At 40.5% G+C, this 18335-nt stretch overlaps 1 protein-coding gene across 1 annotated transcript in view; it reads right to left on the reverse strand.

Moving 5' to 3' along the window:
- MYCBP2 (MYC binding protein 2) overlaps positions 1-18335 on the reverse strand; it is a 1075853-nt gene that overhangs the window by 395004 nt on the left and 662514 nt on the right. The window contains 2 exon segments of the mRNA XM_029603038.1: positions 9940-10072; positions 11007-11231. Coding sequence (XP_029458898.1) covers positions 9940-10072; positions 11007-11231 — 358 coding nt within the window.

Genomic DNA, 18335 nt, shown 5'->3' on the forward strand with positions numbered 1-18335 from the left:
TCTTAAAAGATAAAGACAGGATCCAACACCACATTCTGTGGTGCCTGTATGGCACAAAATTAGGTAGGGAGTGCCACAGGGTTCAGCTTTGTCGTCTGTACTTTTTAATATTTATTTGGCCCCCATAGAAGCCATTTTTCAATCATTGAATTTTAAGTATTTCATATTTGCAGATGACATTCAATTTTTTCTGCCATGCACCCCAAGGGGGGGATGTTCCAGAAGATAGACTGCAGGAGATTGTAATTGTTTACAATCATGGCTGACTAACCACCATTTGTTCCTATATATGAAGAAAACAAAGATCCTGTGGGTGGGTAAGGTTTTTGAGCCTAAGATCAGGGAAGAAGTTTAGCTATCTAAAATCTTATTGGTGCCTATTCAGTCACAGATAAAGAGTTGGGAGTCTTTTAGACTCCCAATTATCTATAAAACAGCAAATTTGTCATTTTACTAAAACTGCATTTTACAAACTTACAGCTCGATACAGTATCGTCCGGTCGAAGATTGCCCGTCTGTAACGTGCTGGGAGCGCACAATACAGACGAGTAAGGCCATCCAGCGATACAGTCTCTAGTTTCACGCGTCCTTAGCGCTTTGTAAAATAGACACATTACCCTTTCCGCACCCAGCATGTAAATGAACGAAAAAGCTGTATAATGAAGGAATTAGCTATTCCCCTCCGATACTGTAACGGGCGCTGATATTATCTCCTTAGGAACCCGCTGTTTTGCCGCGGCCTTAACGTGCTAGTTTACCGCCTCCCCCTAGTAGGAGTTAGGACTGTGAAACAAATCCATCGACACCGCTTAAGATACTCAAACACAATAAAACAATAAGCCTGGCACCCTCCTTGATGTAGTACATCCCGGATGCCCCCCCCTCCCCAGCGTGCCCGCCACTACCCCTTTCATCAGCTGCATCCACCCATTATGCCCATCACGGGCATGTCCCGCTTCACAGAGCGCTCCCACTCAAATCCATTCATGGGTATATACCCTTTCGCCCCCCTCACAGCGCCATGCTACCACTGCGACCCAGCAGTCCCGTGAGGCCTACAAAAAAAAAAAAAATCCCCGGCTCCCGCGCCCCCGCACTGGCCCGCTGACTCTACCCCCCTCCTCCCGATCGGGCGGGTAGGCGGCGGCGAAAAGCAAAAAAAAACAAAATCAATTTTTTTTTTTTTCAAAAAGCGACATCACACAATGCATAAAATAATTTCTCCAGCCTTAAAGCGACAATTTTGGTTTTTTCCAAAAGCGACTTACTTTTGGGATCTGTCAAGATCCCAAAAGTAAGTCGCAAAAGTAACTTACTTTTCTGAAGCCATCAGGAACACGATCTTAGCTCCTCCGGACGAAGACGAAGATGGCCGCCTGCACGGGGAAAGCGTGCAATTGGCAGCTGAAGACGTGACGTCACGACGTTTGGCGTCACGAGATGTGACGTCACGTCTTCAGCGGCCAATTGCACGCTTTCCCCCGTGCAGGCGGCCATCTTCGTCTTGAGCTACGATCGTGATGGCTTCAGAAAAGTAAGTTACTTTTGCGACTTACTTGACAGATCCCAAAAGTAAGTCGCTTTAAGGCTGGAGAAATTATTTTATGCATTGTGTGATGTCGCTTTTTGAAAAAAAAAAAATTGCTTTGGTTTTCGCCGCCGCCTACCTGCCCGATCGGGAGGAGGGGTAGAGTCGGCGGGCCAGTGCGGGGGCGCGGGAGCCGGGGATTTTTTTTTTTGTAGGCCTCACGGGACTGCCGGGTCTCAGTGGATGCAGCTGATGAAAGGGGTAGTGGCGGGCGCGCTGGGAAGGGGGGGCCATCCGGGACGTACTACATCAAGGAGGGTGCCAGGCTTACCGAACCGCTGCTATTGCCTCTGCTCGCAGGTCTATTTCGCCGGCTTGCTGCACGCTTCGCTTTGCTCGCACGCTTTCGCTTTGCTCGGCTCTGCTCGGCTCTGCTTTTTCTCCTCTCCCGTCTGTCTTCGCCGCTGTGCCTCACCTCCTCCCGGAGCAAGGCTGCTTTCGCGCCCTGCTCCGGGAGGAGGAGAGACACAGCGACGAAGCAACAAAGACTTTTCGTGTTTTTTACACTTCCTGGTGCCTGTCATTCCAAATGTCATTTGAAATGACATTTGAAATGACAGGTACCAGCGCACCCAGGTTACTGTATAGGCGCTGTATTAAGCGCCTATACAGTAAAATGGGTTACGCGGGCATAACCTTTCCCTAACGCTTTAAAGCCGCGGCATGCATTTGCATGCAATTAGAAGAGAGTATCGGGGAGTTAGTGAAGAGAACTGTGCGTGCGGGGAGGAAGGGTGCGCCTGACACTGCCGCACTGTTTCTACCGCGGCCTTACTGTATCGACCTGTTAAGTTGGTGCAACCTTTAAGATCCTTGCTGGCCCCAGGATTTTTTAGGATGGTTGTTCAGGCACTGGTTCTTAGTCATCTGGATGACTGCGGAACTTTGTATGTTGGGCTTCCAGGCAGGCTATGTGCCGTGCAGTTGGCACAAAATGCAGCCACCTGAGTTATAGAGAAGAGAACACACAACCCCGGTTTTGAAGGACCTACATTGGCTCCCAGTCAAATGGAGGAACAGATTTAGGTTGACGACTGTTTTTAAACTTTTGAAGATAGTCTCTTCCTGTGTAGTGCGAGATCCTATTTGTACTGAGGTCTGCGGGTATCAACTTATTAGTTATTTCCCCGGTGAAAAAGTTCAGGTGGGCTAAAACAAGAGTGAGTTTTTTCATCAATAGCACCAAATGAGTAGAATAAGTTGCCTGCTCATCTAAAACACCAGCAGGATATTAAAGAGTTTAGAAAGGCATTAAAAACAGTGTTTTCTGAAGTATTTGGGTGAAGCAGCATGATTTTTAATGCACTGATGTAAATGTATGTGTATTGCTTTTATGCTAATTGTCATATGCATTATACTGGATAATGTTGATTTTGATTGTTTTATTGTAATCCGTGCTGAACAGATTCTAGGAAGTAGCGGAATATAAGAACTTTTAAATAAATTAAATAAATAAATTCTCTTCACTGGGAAAGAAACAAAGAACTCTCATCTAGGCCACCTTAAGACTGGAATTAGATGTCTTATACTGAGAGGAACCTATTTCCAACAGTCAGAAGTAGCGAGAAGCTCTTAAGGATGGGGCCTAAAAACATACAGGAATATGTTATTCTCCTATAGATCACTGCCTCTCATTGCTCATACAAGTGTTGCTGGAAGTCACACCCTGGAATTAAGCTTCTCTCTCCTGAAAAGCCTACCTTCCGCTGTCTGCTGGATCAGTTATCTTCTCAGATCTTTCTCCAGGTTATTCCACCAGTCAGTGGAATGCTCTAGCATCCCAAATGTTGCCAAGGGTAATCTACAGTTCTTCTGTGCTTGAACATGGATAAGAACTAGGAAGGGCTCAAGGAGGAATCCAACGGTGCTATTCAAGCAGGATTTTTTTTTTTTTTTTAAACAGGCTGCTGCAATCTATAACCAAACAAGCCTAATTTGGCCTTAAAAGACCCTCTGGGTAGCTTCATTTGTGTAAAGGGGAAGGATGCCATTTCTACAGGCTGTTCCCTCCATTGCTCAGCAATCAGAGAGGGAGGAGGAGAGGAGCTCCAACATGTATACGAGGTCACCTGCTGAAACAACATGGTAGAGAAATGAAGCTGTGCAAGCTCTGCCGTGCCTGAGGAAAAATATGTAGCCCCCACAGAACTTCCCTGTTTGACTATCGGAGGGAAGAGGGAGATAAAGAGCTTGGCATGCTTGATTTATTTATATTTGGCATGAAGCAGCACTAAAACGTTTGCTAATCCCTCCAAAATAGAATGCACACTAGGCCCCGTTTCATGTACATGACAGTGCTGACTTTCACCGTAGGAATCAGAGTTTGATCTGGGGGACCCATCCAATTTTGCTCTTGGCAGGGTGCTGACGTGCCTTGAATTATACCTGCCTGCCTGGTATATGCCTACTCAGAAGCCAGATAGAAAGCACCAGCTGACACACTGAGCTGTGACCAGGGTTGCCGGTACAAAGGTATTAGACACCCTAGGTGAAATTTACAGCCTGCCGTCCTTGTGCTCAACCCCCACACATACAATTAAAAATTATAGTACAGGCTTCAGAGGTAAACATATCACTTACAATATGTATAATATATTTACCTGCAGTGTTGTAAAACCCTGCAATTATTAGGTCTATTGTGATGTGTGTTGGGTATAGGCTTGGCCCTCAAAAAGTCACAAGTAAAATGAATTACAATTGCAATATCATAAATATTGATATATGGGCAGCCTAATATGAAGACTTTGACTCAGACTTTGGTTCACTCAGCTTATCCAGAATCCTTTGCTGTCTCGGCCTACCTGCAACTTCTGGCATACAAGGAACTCAGACTGATCCGAACTTGAATGGCTTCTGGGAGACATCTGGAATGAATTCAGACCTATTCAGATATGATGGAAGGTCATAAGGTCACAACGAACATATGGACAGGCCATGTTCTCACAGACTACTGTCTCGACTTGAGGGGCCCAGTGTAACTGGAGATCCCCATGAGATTAGGAGTCTGATCAAAGGACTGGAACGAGTGACAGAACAAAGAATTACAAGGATAATTGACAGCCATCAGCAGACACGTGGGCCTAATTGGATCTCAATATGGGAGGTGGGATCAGGGTACCTTAGACATAGGTTGTCTGATTTGGACATAGGACACGTGGTACCTGATACTCTATGAAGTCCTATTAGGGATCATTGTATGTTTTACCAATAAAAAGTCAGCACTCACTGACAAACGCTGAGACACGCAGGGAGAGCCTTTAGAAACATAAGGCTCCCACTCTATGTCTTCCAGAGGTCTCATATGATTGGATTTCAATATTAAATAATAAACTTAAATTGGTTTGTATTAAATTTGGCCTCTGTGTGTTCTTGGGGCAGCACTTTGAAGCTGTTTTTTCAACAATATCCAATACCAAAACTGCAATAACTGCCAGTACTCAAACACTAACAATCCTATTTATGAAAAGGCAACTCTGCAATTATTACACCTGGCCCTCAAACACCAATACATCTACTATTAGGAAAACAGAAAAAGTCAACCTGCTATAGATCTCTACACAGAACCTTTACACTAATAGAATTCATCAGCTAAGTCACACATGCAAAATACAGACCCTTACCAAATACAGAATAAAGTGACCATAAAGTAGTAATACAAACATGCAGTCAAACTGAATTGTAAACCGCAACAAGCCAGACTATGTATGCAGTGCAACAATGGAAAACAGAAGCATTACAATTCCTCATAAACACCAAACAAAATCAGGAGATATAAATCAACAATAGAATGAAGATAAAAAGAATATTTCAAAACAGCTGACAAAAAGATCACAATTTAAAACTCATAAATTTTCCAAATATTTAAAAACAGCAAAGAAAAATCCCATCCAATACTTTAAAAGGATAAAAAAATATCCCCTGCTGTCCATACCTGGGATCTTTTGATTTACAGATAACCTGAGATTGTTGTGGATTCGCAGGGGCTGCTGCTCACAATCTTTCTCCTCTCTCATATACATACAAACATGCGCAATCACAGAACATGCTCTCTCACACACACACTCTCACTCATTTCCTCCCCCCTCCACATCAGAAACACTGTGGCAGCCTCATCCCTTTCAGCCCTTGCAGCAGACAGGACTCTGCATCTTTCTTGGGCTAATGCTGCTCTGTTTCCTGTGCCTGCAGGGCCAGGGGATGTGCTGCTGCTGTTGCTCCTGTGCTCGAACCACATGTGGGCCAAGGCTGATCCAGTTGCTTCCTGCGACGGCCTGGGGGATGTACCATTCTTCCTTCAGCTTCTGGCTGCAACAGCATGGCCTTTCCTTCTTCCTGCTAGCACACAACTATTTCTTTTATTTATTTGTTTATATTCTGCTTTTTGGCACTTCAAAGCAGATTGCATTCAGTTACTATAGGTATTTCCCTGTCCACAGAGGGCTCAATATAAAAGTTGATACCTGAAGCAATGGAGAGTAAAGTGATTTGACCAAGGTCACAAGGAGCGGCAGTGGGATTTGAACCCTGGTCTTCCTGGTTTGTAGCTTGCTGCTCTAACTTCTAGGCTGCTAACTCCATCCCATTTCCTCTCCTGGCCTGCATGGGAGGGAAGAAGCCACTAAGCCATTGCTACCCTCAGACCTGTGGCACTCTAGGTGGTTGCCTAGTCCTTCCACTGGCCCTGGCTGTGACTTAACATGCAACATCAAACCTCCCTCTTTTACAGCCATACCTGGAAGCAAGCAGAGGGAGAGAGAGGAGAAGTGATCACCTCAGACCCCTTAATTGAGTTCAAATCCAGCATAACACCATATAAGACAGGCATGCAGTCCAGGGAAAACAATGTGCTGCAAGCCTTTTTTTTAAAAATAAAATTTACTGCTTCCCTGTTGCTCTCCAAGAACAGAGGGAGAGTATTTGTTTGCAGCTCATGCTGCTGGACCCATGAAAAGAATAAAGTCACCAGGGACTATCTGGTCCTTGACCCATTGGTGTAGGGAACTCAGACCTCAACTGATTCAGTTCCCAAGGAGGATGGGAGAACCAGTCCCACTAGGACCATTGACCAATGCGCTCCCAAAATTCAACCTATGCTCCACCAGGAAACCGGGCCTAAAGCCTTCTTGGAAGCAGCACCATCTGCTGAAGACAGAGAAATGCTGAAGATCTGAAGGCAGCTTCTGCTTTTTCTCTGTCTTCATTTGCTGGCAGAAGGGACATAACTCACTTGTCTGGACTGATCTAGCATACAATTGCATACAACTGAGGCACAGTGCATGCAACTGCATTCTATGCAACGTCATTAGGGATATCCTAAAAACCCGACCTATCTGTGGCCCTTAAGGACTAGATGTGAATACCACTACCACAGAGCATTTTTTCAGTCTATATTATAGTGTCAACCGTTATAAAAAAAAAAAAATCTAGGAAACCCATTTAAGTCTGTAGTAGAGCACTTGATAGATTACATGTACCACACACACACATACCTTTTAAAAAAAAAAAAAAGTATGTGGGACAGAGTTTTGTGATTGGCTAAGAGTATCTAAATCTTTGCAGCAGGACAGTTCAGACTCAGTTTTGGTTCACTATCATCCCTCACACATTCATACATGCAGGAAAAAAGCCTTTCTGGTCACAGCAGCTACCAGTCTAAATGGTCAAAGATTCTTAAAATATAGCGAAGGCAATTTACAGCAATAACTGCAAAAGAAACAAAATAAAAATACAACTTTTCATTTCTATGTTTTCTTTTGTCCATGTTTTGTTTTTCAGTTTTATGGCATGTGCTCTTGAACTTCTGGTTCTTATTGTCAATGCCTTTTTTGGTACTGCAATCTAAATCACAATATCTCAAGATCACAAACAGATGATTTATATGCTTAAGTTTCTTACAATTCAAATGGTATAAAGCCAAATGTGCCAAAAGAAATCAAAACAAGAAACTAAAAGGATACAATAGTCACCAGTACAATCCACCACAGACTAATAGTGACTATGAGTTGCTCATCTCTTTTTAGTTTTAAAACCTCATTTAAAAGCAAAATTTTTGAAATGAATTAATATATTATATTTATTTTAATGCATTTTAGCAGCTTTTAATTAAATTCTGGGAACTATTTTTGTATTTAAGTCTTACTAAATTATTTAAATAGCTATATTGAGTTTTACGCTAAATTGTGGCATAACACTGTAGAGTTTAACGTATAACTTTAACAAATGAGCAATGTGTATACAAAACCAAACACATTCGAGGCCTGCAGGATGTATAGTTTTAAAGATGTATGTGCAGGCTTTCCATATATTAAATTTATAGCGCACACTATTGCCCATTCTAGGGTTACAATCTTACTAGGAATGGGTTTTCATTTGAAACACCACAAACAAAATGTGTGTGTCATTTTCAAAACAAAACTAAAAAAGCCCAAAAAACCCAAATATATTTTAAATGTGGACTAAAAAGATCCAAAATGACGCTGAAAGGAGAGGTCAGAGTTTGATCGGCTCCTTGAATAGACTTGTTTGCCTCTTTGCCTATATGCGCACACAAAGAGGAAGGGAAGGATTTGGCTTGATTCCCCTGCAACAGCCCCATCTACCCCTTCTCAACCGACTATTGAAGGGTTTTTCACTCCGGCTAATGTTTCAACCCCGGGAGGGTCCGCTGAAGTGCTGGGTAGAAAACACACCTTGGCCCTCCTGGACAAATGTCATTAAGCCCCGGAGCTCCTGAGACGCCCTCCCCTCCAACACACAGCTTTGTCTGGGCACTGGACTGGCCCTCACAGCAACTATTGATTGGTGAGGAACCGGTTGCAGAGGCTGGACCTGAGCTATTAGCAACGAGTGTTATAGCGGGAGGCGCAGCGGATGTGAAGAAGCAACCAGGTAGGCCGCGAGCCGTATTGGAAGATCAGGCTACCCCGGGTCCGAGTGCCCCGCTTACCAACTTTGTGAGGGGAGAGGAGCCAGCAAACGAATCCGAAAGGATTACAGTAGTTTGCCGTGAAGATGGGGTAAGCGTAACTCCCAATTTAAAACTGGTTAAACCACAAGAGATTACACCTTAGGAACAGTTTGGAATGCCTTTATGATGATTGAAAAATTGATTACTTCTTTAACACTGGCTATAAATAAATCACAGAAAACTATACAAGAAATGGAACCATTGCTGACTTTTCATGATTTGAAAATTAAAGATCTGGATGCAAAAGTATATTCTTTACAGATGTGCAAACCAAGTTAATACAAGATGAAACTGTTACTACTAAAAAAAATGGAGAATTTGGAAAATACAATGAGATATTTAAATCTCAGGGTATTAAATTAATTTAAGAAATACTTGGTTGAAGTTCTTCAATTTTCACCTGAGGCAGTCCCTCCAATATCAAACATTTATTTTATTTCACCAATAAAGAAAGAGCAAATTGCATCAATTGAAATACCTCAGAATATAGATACAGAGTTAACTGCATTCCTGGAAACATCAATAGATGAACAAGTTGAATTTCAGGGAACTCTCTTGGTGTCCTTTGTCTTCTCGACAGACAGAGACTGTATTTTAAGACTTTTTTTTCGCAATAGGAGAAAATTATTTCTTGGGCATAAGATATGGGTATACCTAGATGTCACTAGAGCTACCCAAATGCCAAGGAAAACGTTTTTGGAAATGTGTCAAGAGGCCAGACAGTTAGGAGCAAAGATTTCAGTTAGATACCCCTGTAAATGTGTTGTGAATTTAAATAATACTCGGTATCTCTTTTTTGGGCCATCTCAGTTGAGATTTTTGTTGGATAATCATAGAATTGAGAGTAATGTGACCTAACCAGCTCAGGAAATTAAAAAGACTTTCTTTCCTTTTCCCTTTAATTTTGGAAAAAAAAAATTTTCTTGCAATCCTTGGATCTTCCTTTTTCCATTTACAGGATAAATATGGGGTTAATGGTTTGAAATGTAAGCTTTCAATTTTGCTTTTGTATTTTTTTTTCTGTGTTTATGTACAGAATGTGAAAGAATGATATCTTAAACTGGAAATGTTCCCTATAATTATTGTTAAAAATAAATAAAAATAAATAAATAAATGTGGACTAAAACCATTTAATATGTCCTAAAATAAAGAAATCCCAACCAAAAAAAAAAAAAAGCCTACACTCCTATTACTTACAAAGGATGAAAATGGAAATTAAGACTCAAACTAACAATTCTTCTGGAAACTAACATTCCCTTGTTGCAACCAGTTTTATGAAAATGTTAAACTTACCAACACTATCTAATTTATTTGAAGTATGAACAGTCGGGAAAGAAAAGTTAGTTATTGGAAAAAATTGAAGAATAAAGATGTAAAAACTCACCATCCTCATGTCGTAGGTACTGGTTACCACCCGGCTCTCTAGCTAAGGACCATGCTTCTCCCTCGTCACTCTCACAGAACTCCACCATACTATTCTTATCCATCTGCACCCATGTACCTTCTGTATTGGTCACCTGGCAGCCAGATACAAATCACAATATTTACTGGTATTGTTTCCTTTTGAGATGAATCACTATCCTGTATCAACCAATATATAAATATGTGTTCCAGACTGCTTCCACCATGTGACTGCATAAATAAAAAGACATTTGAAACGACGGCCAAACTGAACAACCAGAACACTGGGAATAGTTTAAAAAACATACAAAACACAACAACAAAAAAGTACAGAAAACAAAATAATTGAAATGCATCTGAGAAATAAAATCAACCAGCGGCTTGAAAACAATCCAGAGAGAATTGTTTAAATACCTCATTTTTCAAGCTTTGCTATATACCTAAACTTGAAGTTTAGACCTGAATGTAATAGACTGTCTATTAAAGTATACTTTGTGCACATGTCTGCTAATATAATTCTGAAGCTGTGAGAAATAGCATGACACACTACATCCTCAAGCCAATCTCCACCAAAACACCAGAGGAGGAGTACCTATTGCAGCAGCTATTGATTTAGCAGTGACTTCAAGAAACGAGAGGACAAGTACAAAACTGAGTCAAGCACCTTTCTTCCATTTACCATAGAACTGGAAAGACTTCATCCATCCTCTTAAGTATACAATACAATGAAAAGAAAAAAAGGTATTTTTATTATTGTAAAGAAATTTGCATTTGCAATAAATAAGAATGCATTTACAATACAAAAGTTAATTGCTCCATAAGCTATTCATAGTTTAATATAATCCCTCCTTCTCCAAACAAAAGAGAAGGGGGGAAAAATTGAAAAACGTATTCTTGTAGTCGCAGATAAAAACAATTAGTGTTAAGGAAAATATTTGTTAGACACCTGAAATAGAAAAAAGCAATCTTGTGAACATGATTGTGTTGCTTTTACAAAGATTATATATTGTTATCTAGGAAGTCATGAACTGAAGCTACAAGAATCCATACCTCGCCCACTGCCTTGACTTTGTTTCCCAGTACTAACATTCCAATTGGGATACCTCTAAGGTTAGGACAGCTTCTGATGTTGTGACCTGAAGGCCCAGTCTTCACTACCTTGTATACTCCAGGCCCACCCCGCAGGAATGGTATATCTTGCTTGCGCATCATTGCTTCCTGTGGGCAGCATGAATTTAGGTCTTTGAAAAAGTCATCAGTATTAGATTTAGACTCCTGAAAAATTAGAACAAACAGAATATAACAGAACTTGATAACGACCCTTTGTAATACTTTAGCCAAGTTCTTGCTTACTCTGCAACTGATGAATTCTTAACCTAGGAGAAAGTTGAAATGCTAGTTGAGAAATATTGACTCTCAATGATGGTTAGCACAGTAAATTTGAGTAACATGGTACTAGATGTGAACAGATATTATATTCTATCACTCTTTTGATTACTATTATATAATTAAATATACCTTAGGTCAAATATATAATCAAACATTGTTCGATCATCTCAGTGGAATATGCAAAAACCAGATTAATATACAGGTAAAAATATACTGGCTGCTAAAGAAAATAATTTAACTTCAAGATCCTGGCATTTCTAAATAAAAACATGATATTTTACAGCAAGTATATGCAGAAATATATGTTTCTTTGAAGCATGAAGTCAGACTAATGCTTTGAAATTGAAAATATAAAGGCCAAAAACAAAAATTTATATTGAAGTAGGTGGTCTGGAAAACCACAAGCAGCACATCCAGATCCCCATGAACACCTGGTTTTCTAAGTAAGGGACTGAAGCATTCTATTTATGCAGCCTCTACATACCCGCAAATCTCTGTTATATTTGTTATAAAAGTCAAAATAGTTAGTATGAATTTTCCAGATGTAGAACTGGAATATATGCCTTTGGTGCACACCTTTCATTAGCATAATATGCCACCATACCATGGCTATAACTACGGAAGAAGTATCTTCTTTTGGTTGTGTTAATCATAGCTGCTCATTATTGGGCAGTTAGATATCAGGGTTACTTGACTTTTATGTAGCAGACTCTGAAAAAAATCTAATTTATAGTTGGGGACGTTCATTTTAATTTTTTATTTCATTTTCCTTTAAAATTTCAATATGATGATAAAAAAAATTAGTGGAAAAATGACAGTTTATAAAGACAAAGGAGAATTTTTTTTTTTTTTTTTTTTTTTTTTATTATAACATTGAAATTACCAGGGAAAATAAAAAACAGAAAACGAAGGTCCCTATTTATAGTATATTATCTTTAAAGTATATTTCTAACCATTCATCTTATTTCATTAACATGTGAGAAGCCATGCCATTTCAGGAAATGCTTGTCTATATTTATCATGCTCCTTGCATAGATCAGCACTACAGTAAAGGTTAATACACATGGCCTATAGTCTTTTCTCTGTGACCATCAAGATAAATGTGCTGTATATACACAACTTGAGACTCTGAACAGTAATCATGAAACATAGTAAATGATGGTAGAAAATCTGAATTTACAAAAATGTATTATCCATCCTCGTTATAACAAGTTTGAGGCAGAGTACAAACTGATACATACATAAAAACAACAAATCACAAAACCCTACAATAATACATACACAAAGTTTGCAGTCATACAAGCTCAATCATACAAATAATCCAGCCAAGCTTGCCTCCAGTCTTCATCTGGCCCATGCAGTCTGCTATTCTGCTACACCTCTATGGATACATCCCAGCTGCTAGCCACAGAATGTAACCACCTACAAGATTTCTCCTTTAACTAGTGAGCCTCCGAGGTCCTTTGCATAACCATACCGACAGATCCTCTACGTGAGCACTTGCATTTCCACCAGAACTTCTAGTTATTAGAGAATTTGCAGTCTGCCAGTTGATTCTACCAGCGCAGTCTGCTGGGCAACCCAGCCATGCAGATGCCTTTATTACCGCTAGTACCTTTAACATTTCATATTAACCTCTTTTCCATACATTCTGGCCACCCCAATACCCATTATGGAATTAAGCAAATATGGTATTATGTATGCTTAATATATGTTAGGACCTGCTTTCTGCTATCTCTACACTTTTAACAACTTAAGGTTCCCTTTGTGCTATCCCATACCCTCAAACTTTGTTATAGTGTTTTTAAACCACCACGACCACCCACCAAGAGGGAGTTGCATACTTCCACCACCTTTTTTGTGAGAAATCCTTGATGTCTCTCCTCAGCCTACCTCCCCGGTGCCTCATCTCATGACCCCTTTTTCTAGAACATTTTTTTCATTGACACAGGTTTTGCTTTTTGTGCATTAATACTTTCAGATATTTGAATGTCTCTATCATTCTATCATTGAATGTCTCTATCCCAAGAAACATAAGGAGGCTCTTCAGCTAAGCTCTTTAGCTAGGCTCTTTACATAGCTTTCCCAGACACATAATGTTCCCTCTCTATGCAGGTTTTCTCTCCAACGGCCAACTATTACTTCACATTACTTCATTTTGATATCATGTTTTACTCCCCTGCCTCATGCGTTGCTCTCCACTACTTTGTTCATTGTCAAACTTTATTCAGCCTCCTTCTCCATATATTTAAATACTGTATAATTTAAAACATTTAATCTGTAACTATTCTGTTTATATTTGCAAACAGCTTCCTTCGATGTATAATAGTTACAAACTGTAGTTGTACTCATTCTATTCTATTTATTATTTTGGATTAATTTTAATTTTAAATTTAATTTATTTATTTGTATGTATATTTCTTATCATTTTAAGTCAATTTATTCATAGCCCTGGGTCTGTTCTATATTACCCAAAGAGAGTTACCTCCTCAGTGTTCTATGGAAGCGTTCTGTTTAAACTGTTTCATGTAAACCTTGGCTTTCCTTAAGCCCGTTGGCATCCTAGTTTTATGTAAACCGGATTGATTTGTATCCTTACAAGAATTTCGGTATATAAAAAATAAAAATAAATAAATAATTCATATCTCCCCAGTCTCAGTTCTCTTCTAGGATATGCATGTTTCAATTTCTAAATCTCATCTCTTAAGGCTTCTGACATAAAACTGCATCATTTTGACAGATCTTTTCTAGAATGCCTCAATTCTAACTAAAGAATAGGGAGGAAGTCTGATACTTCATGCATATCCAGCATAGCTCTCTGCTTCTACGGCAGGGGGAACGCGAAAGGTGGATCTATATACAGAAAATAACCAAAAGGACTGAGTTACATAGTCTTGTGTAAACAAAGGCATGGGTGGTAGCTGCTTATTGCGGCGGTTACTAGCCCTAAACTATGGTAGATATTCACTTGGATGCAGTTCCAACACTGCTCTCTACATTAATGGTGCGGGTGGAGGGGAAATGGAACCAAAGGGTTACTAAGAGCCAAGAGTAACAGAAGTATGAGAGAAATAAAAAAGAAAAAAAAAAGTGCATAGCTTGCTGGGCAGATTGGATGGGCCGTTTGGTCTTCTTCTGCCGTCATTTCTATGTTTCTATGTTTCTATCCCTCTAGAGGTAAGGCCTCCAGACATGGCCAATATTCCAGGTGAAGTCTCACAAATGACCTGTACAATGGTATAATCATATTTTAATTTTTAGTTACAGTATACCTTCTTCATGCACCCCATCATTCCTTTGGCTCTGGCCACCACGCAGTCGCACTGTTTCCCTATCTTGAAATAACTGGATAGGATCACCAAAAAGTCTCTTTCCTGCTTTGAGGACATCAGCATCTCAGTCTCTTATGTAATGCTCCCCTTGAAATTTTGTTCCTAAAATGAATAACTGCACTTTTTGGTATTAAATCTTAGCTGTCAAGCATCTGATCACTCTTCAAGCTTCCTTAAATCACTTCTCATTCCATCTACTACCTCAGGTGCGTCCACTCTGTAGCGGGGTCTTACCATCATTAGCAAAAGGTTTTCTACTCAATTGTTCTTCAATATCACTCAAACATGTTGACTAGGATTGGTCCTGGTACTGAACCTTAAGGTAAAGCCACTAATTGCCTCTTTCCTCAGAGTGAATTTCTTTATCCTTACCCAGTCCAGTATCTTAGGGCTCACTCCCAGACTGCTCAGTTTATTTATGAGCTTCCTACACAGCGACCAGTAACAAAAGGTTTACTGAAATCCAAGAAAATCATATCCAGCAAAAGCCCGAGATCTAATCAACCAACCAAAGAAATTAATCAGATTTGACTGATATGATTTCCCTCTGCAAACCTAAGCAGAATATTAAATGAATGAATAAATAAAACCCATGCTGTCTTAGATCCTGCAATCCACAATATTAAAGATACTTCACTACCCTTTCCTTCAGAAGAGTCTTCATTAATTTTTCCATCTCAGAGGTCAGACTAATGAGCTTTAACTTCGGACCTACTCCCTATTATAACTTGGATAAAGGGCATTCTTCAGTCCCATGGAACCACCTGCCTCCAAAACATGGGTGTTCAAACCAGCCTCGTTTCACCCCATCCCCAGCCAGTCCGGTTTTCAGGATATCTCTAATATGCATGAGAAATATTTGCATAATAGGAGGAAGTGAATGCAAATAAATCTCACGTACATTCATTAGAGCAGGCAATTCTCAACTGATGTGTGTCGCGGCTTCCCAGTGTCTTGCTGCCCCGGTTGCACTTCCCTATTTCTCCATCACAGCAAGATGCACATATTCTTCCACTAACACTGCTGCCGTTCCTTCCAGGCAGGACTGGCAGCAGTGTTAGTGGAAGCTGGTGAACATCAAGACGCATGGCCCTTTCTTCTTCCCGCCACTATGGCCCGAACAAGAAGTGATGTACAGTGGGGCACGCAGGAAGAAGAGAAGATGATGCTGCATAAAGTAGCAGCAGACGTGCAGGCCCAAACCAAAATGAAGCACAACAAGCAATTAGCAACTGGAGAAAGAGGGCGTTAGCCCCCGCAAACTGATGGGGGGCTGGAGGAGGAGACTACTGCAGCTGCCATTTGTGCAGTGTTGTGTGTGTGTGTGTGGGGGGGGGGCGGAGTTTGTGAGCGAGAGCGTGTGTGTGATTGATAGCATATATGTAAGAGAGCGTGTTTTTGCAAGCAAGTTTGACAGTATGTGTAAGCAAGAGTGTTGTGTGTGATTGAGAGCATGTGTGTAATTGAAAGAGACAAGTCAGGGAGATGACAGGTTTGTGTATGTTTAAGAGAGAGACAAACTGGTCTGGGAGGTGACTGGTGTGTGTGTGTGTGTGTGAGGGAGACAAGCTGGTCTGGGAGGTTACTGGTGTGTGTGAGGGAGACAGACTGGTCTGGGATGTGACTGGTGTGTGTGTGTGTGTGTATGTGTGAGGGAGACAGTGATTGTCGGGGAGGTGACTAGTGTGTGAGGGAGATAGGGACTGGCCTGGGAGATGACGTGTGTGTGTGTGTGTGTGTGTGTGTGTGTGTGTGTGAAGGAGACAGATTGGTCTGGGAGGTGACTGCTGTGTGTGAGAGACTGACTGGTCTGGGAAGTGACTAGTATGTGTGTGAGGAGGAGAGACTTGTCATGGAGTTGACTGTATGAGGGAGAGAGAAAGAGACTGGTCGGGGAGGTCACTGGTATGTGAGAGATAGAGACAGGTCGTGGGATATAACTGGTATGTGCGTTTGTGAGCCCTAAGAAAGAGGATCATGAGGACAAAGATTCAGCATCCACTGCTGTTTCTGATATGTGCTATTGGCCTGCAAGTAAAAGGAGTAGGAGAGTTGCTGGAGAGGGTAAGTAACGGTGGCTTTTAAAGTTATTTTTCTTGATTGATGCCATTTTAATTATTGGGTATTATGTGATGTGTCTGCTGTTTGGAAATATTTTATTGGTTGTTTGAAGAATTTTAAATACTTTTTATGAGCTTTTATTTGTTGGATGTTATTCTGTTCATCAGATGTTTTGAACATTTATTAGTATAGTTTTACTATTATTTTCTGTGTGGGGATCTATAGCAGCTTGGCTTCTTCTGTTTTCCTAATAGGAGGTATATTAGTGTTTAGGGCCTGATTTAATATTTGTAATGTCGCCTTTTCATAGACAGGGTTGTTACTGTTTGAATGTTGTTCATAATACAGGTGTAATTTTGTGCGGATTAGTTTGTGTGCATTATTGCAATCCTGGGACTATGTTAGGTGCTATATTTCTCTGTCAGTTTCTCAGGTTGCACTGCATATGGAGTGGCATTTTTGGGTTTCCATTCCAGATTCTATCTCCATATTTATAATTTGTAGTCTTTCTTTACTTGGTGAAGGTCAGTTTTGCGTGTGTAACAGAGGTGATGGTAATTTACTAGCATGGAGGCATTTGTATCAATCTTATTTGTTGTTTTCTCAATAGGACATGCATTGGTGATAAATTACTGTCTTTGCGCCTGGGTAACAGAGGGAGTTTGTTTTGCTGTTACTGAGATGACATCTCTTTTGTATGGTGAATTGTTTGGAGAATGTCCTAGTTCTGCTCTGCATCAATTGTTTGGGGGGGGGGGGGTCAAGGGGATTCCTGTGAATGAAGAGTATATGTTTACATTTAGCCTCATGACAGTCATGTGATCAGTGTGTCACACATGTGAGAACCATCTGTCATGTGCGTCCCATCAGAAAAAAGGTTGAGAACCTCTGGGTTAAGGGACAGGGAGGAGGAACAACTCCTGGGGGTTGGCGAGGCCAGTATGAAGTGGATTTGGTTCATGACAGCAGCAGGGTAGGAACAACTAGGGATCCCTTCCGCTCTTGAAAGACCTGGACTTGAGATAGGGAAGAGAAAAGTCGGGAGGGACTTTTGGGGGCTGTCATGCATAGTTTGAAATGGGAGGGCCCAGAACTGGAAATCTTTTTTTCTTAAGGCTTGGTTAGTAGCACCCACCAGTTATCTGCCACAGAAGCTGCCACAGTAGTCTAGTCTGTCCTTCCAGACAACTTTCAGCCGCCAAACGCTTATATATATATATACATTACACACACACACACACACACACATATACATACATCACTATTGTAGGAACCCAGAAAACATTTTAATTATCTTTTCTTTTTATTATATAATAACATAATATTCAAGCGTAATAACACGTCTTTCCATAAAAAATACAATTTAGATAGGGTGAAAAAAACTAAATACCATCCTTGTGGCAGAAGATCTACTTAATGACAACAGTGAGGTAGAAGACAGCCTTAGAAGACCGTGTTTTTTGAAAACTTTGAAAAATGTTGTTGTCATGAGATTCTGGGACACTATATACCTGAAGAAGTTGTGATATTATTAGCCTCTGTGACTGAATTTATTTGGAGAATTTATACCTTAGTAAAAGAGTTATTTGTTTCAAAA

This window comes from Rhinatrema bivittatum, chromosome 5 (assembly GCF_901001135.1).
Source record: "Rhinatrema bivittatum chromosome 5, aRhiBiv1.1, whole genome shotgun sequence".
NCBI classification, from domain to species: Eukaryota; Metazoa; Chordata; class Amphibia; order Gymnophiona; family Rhinatrematidae; genus Rhinatrema; species Rhinatrema bivittatum.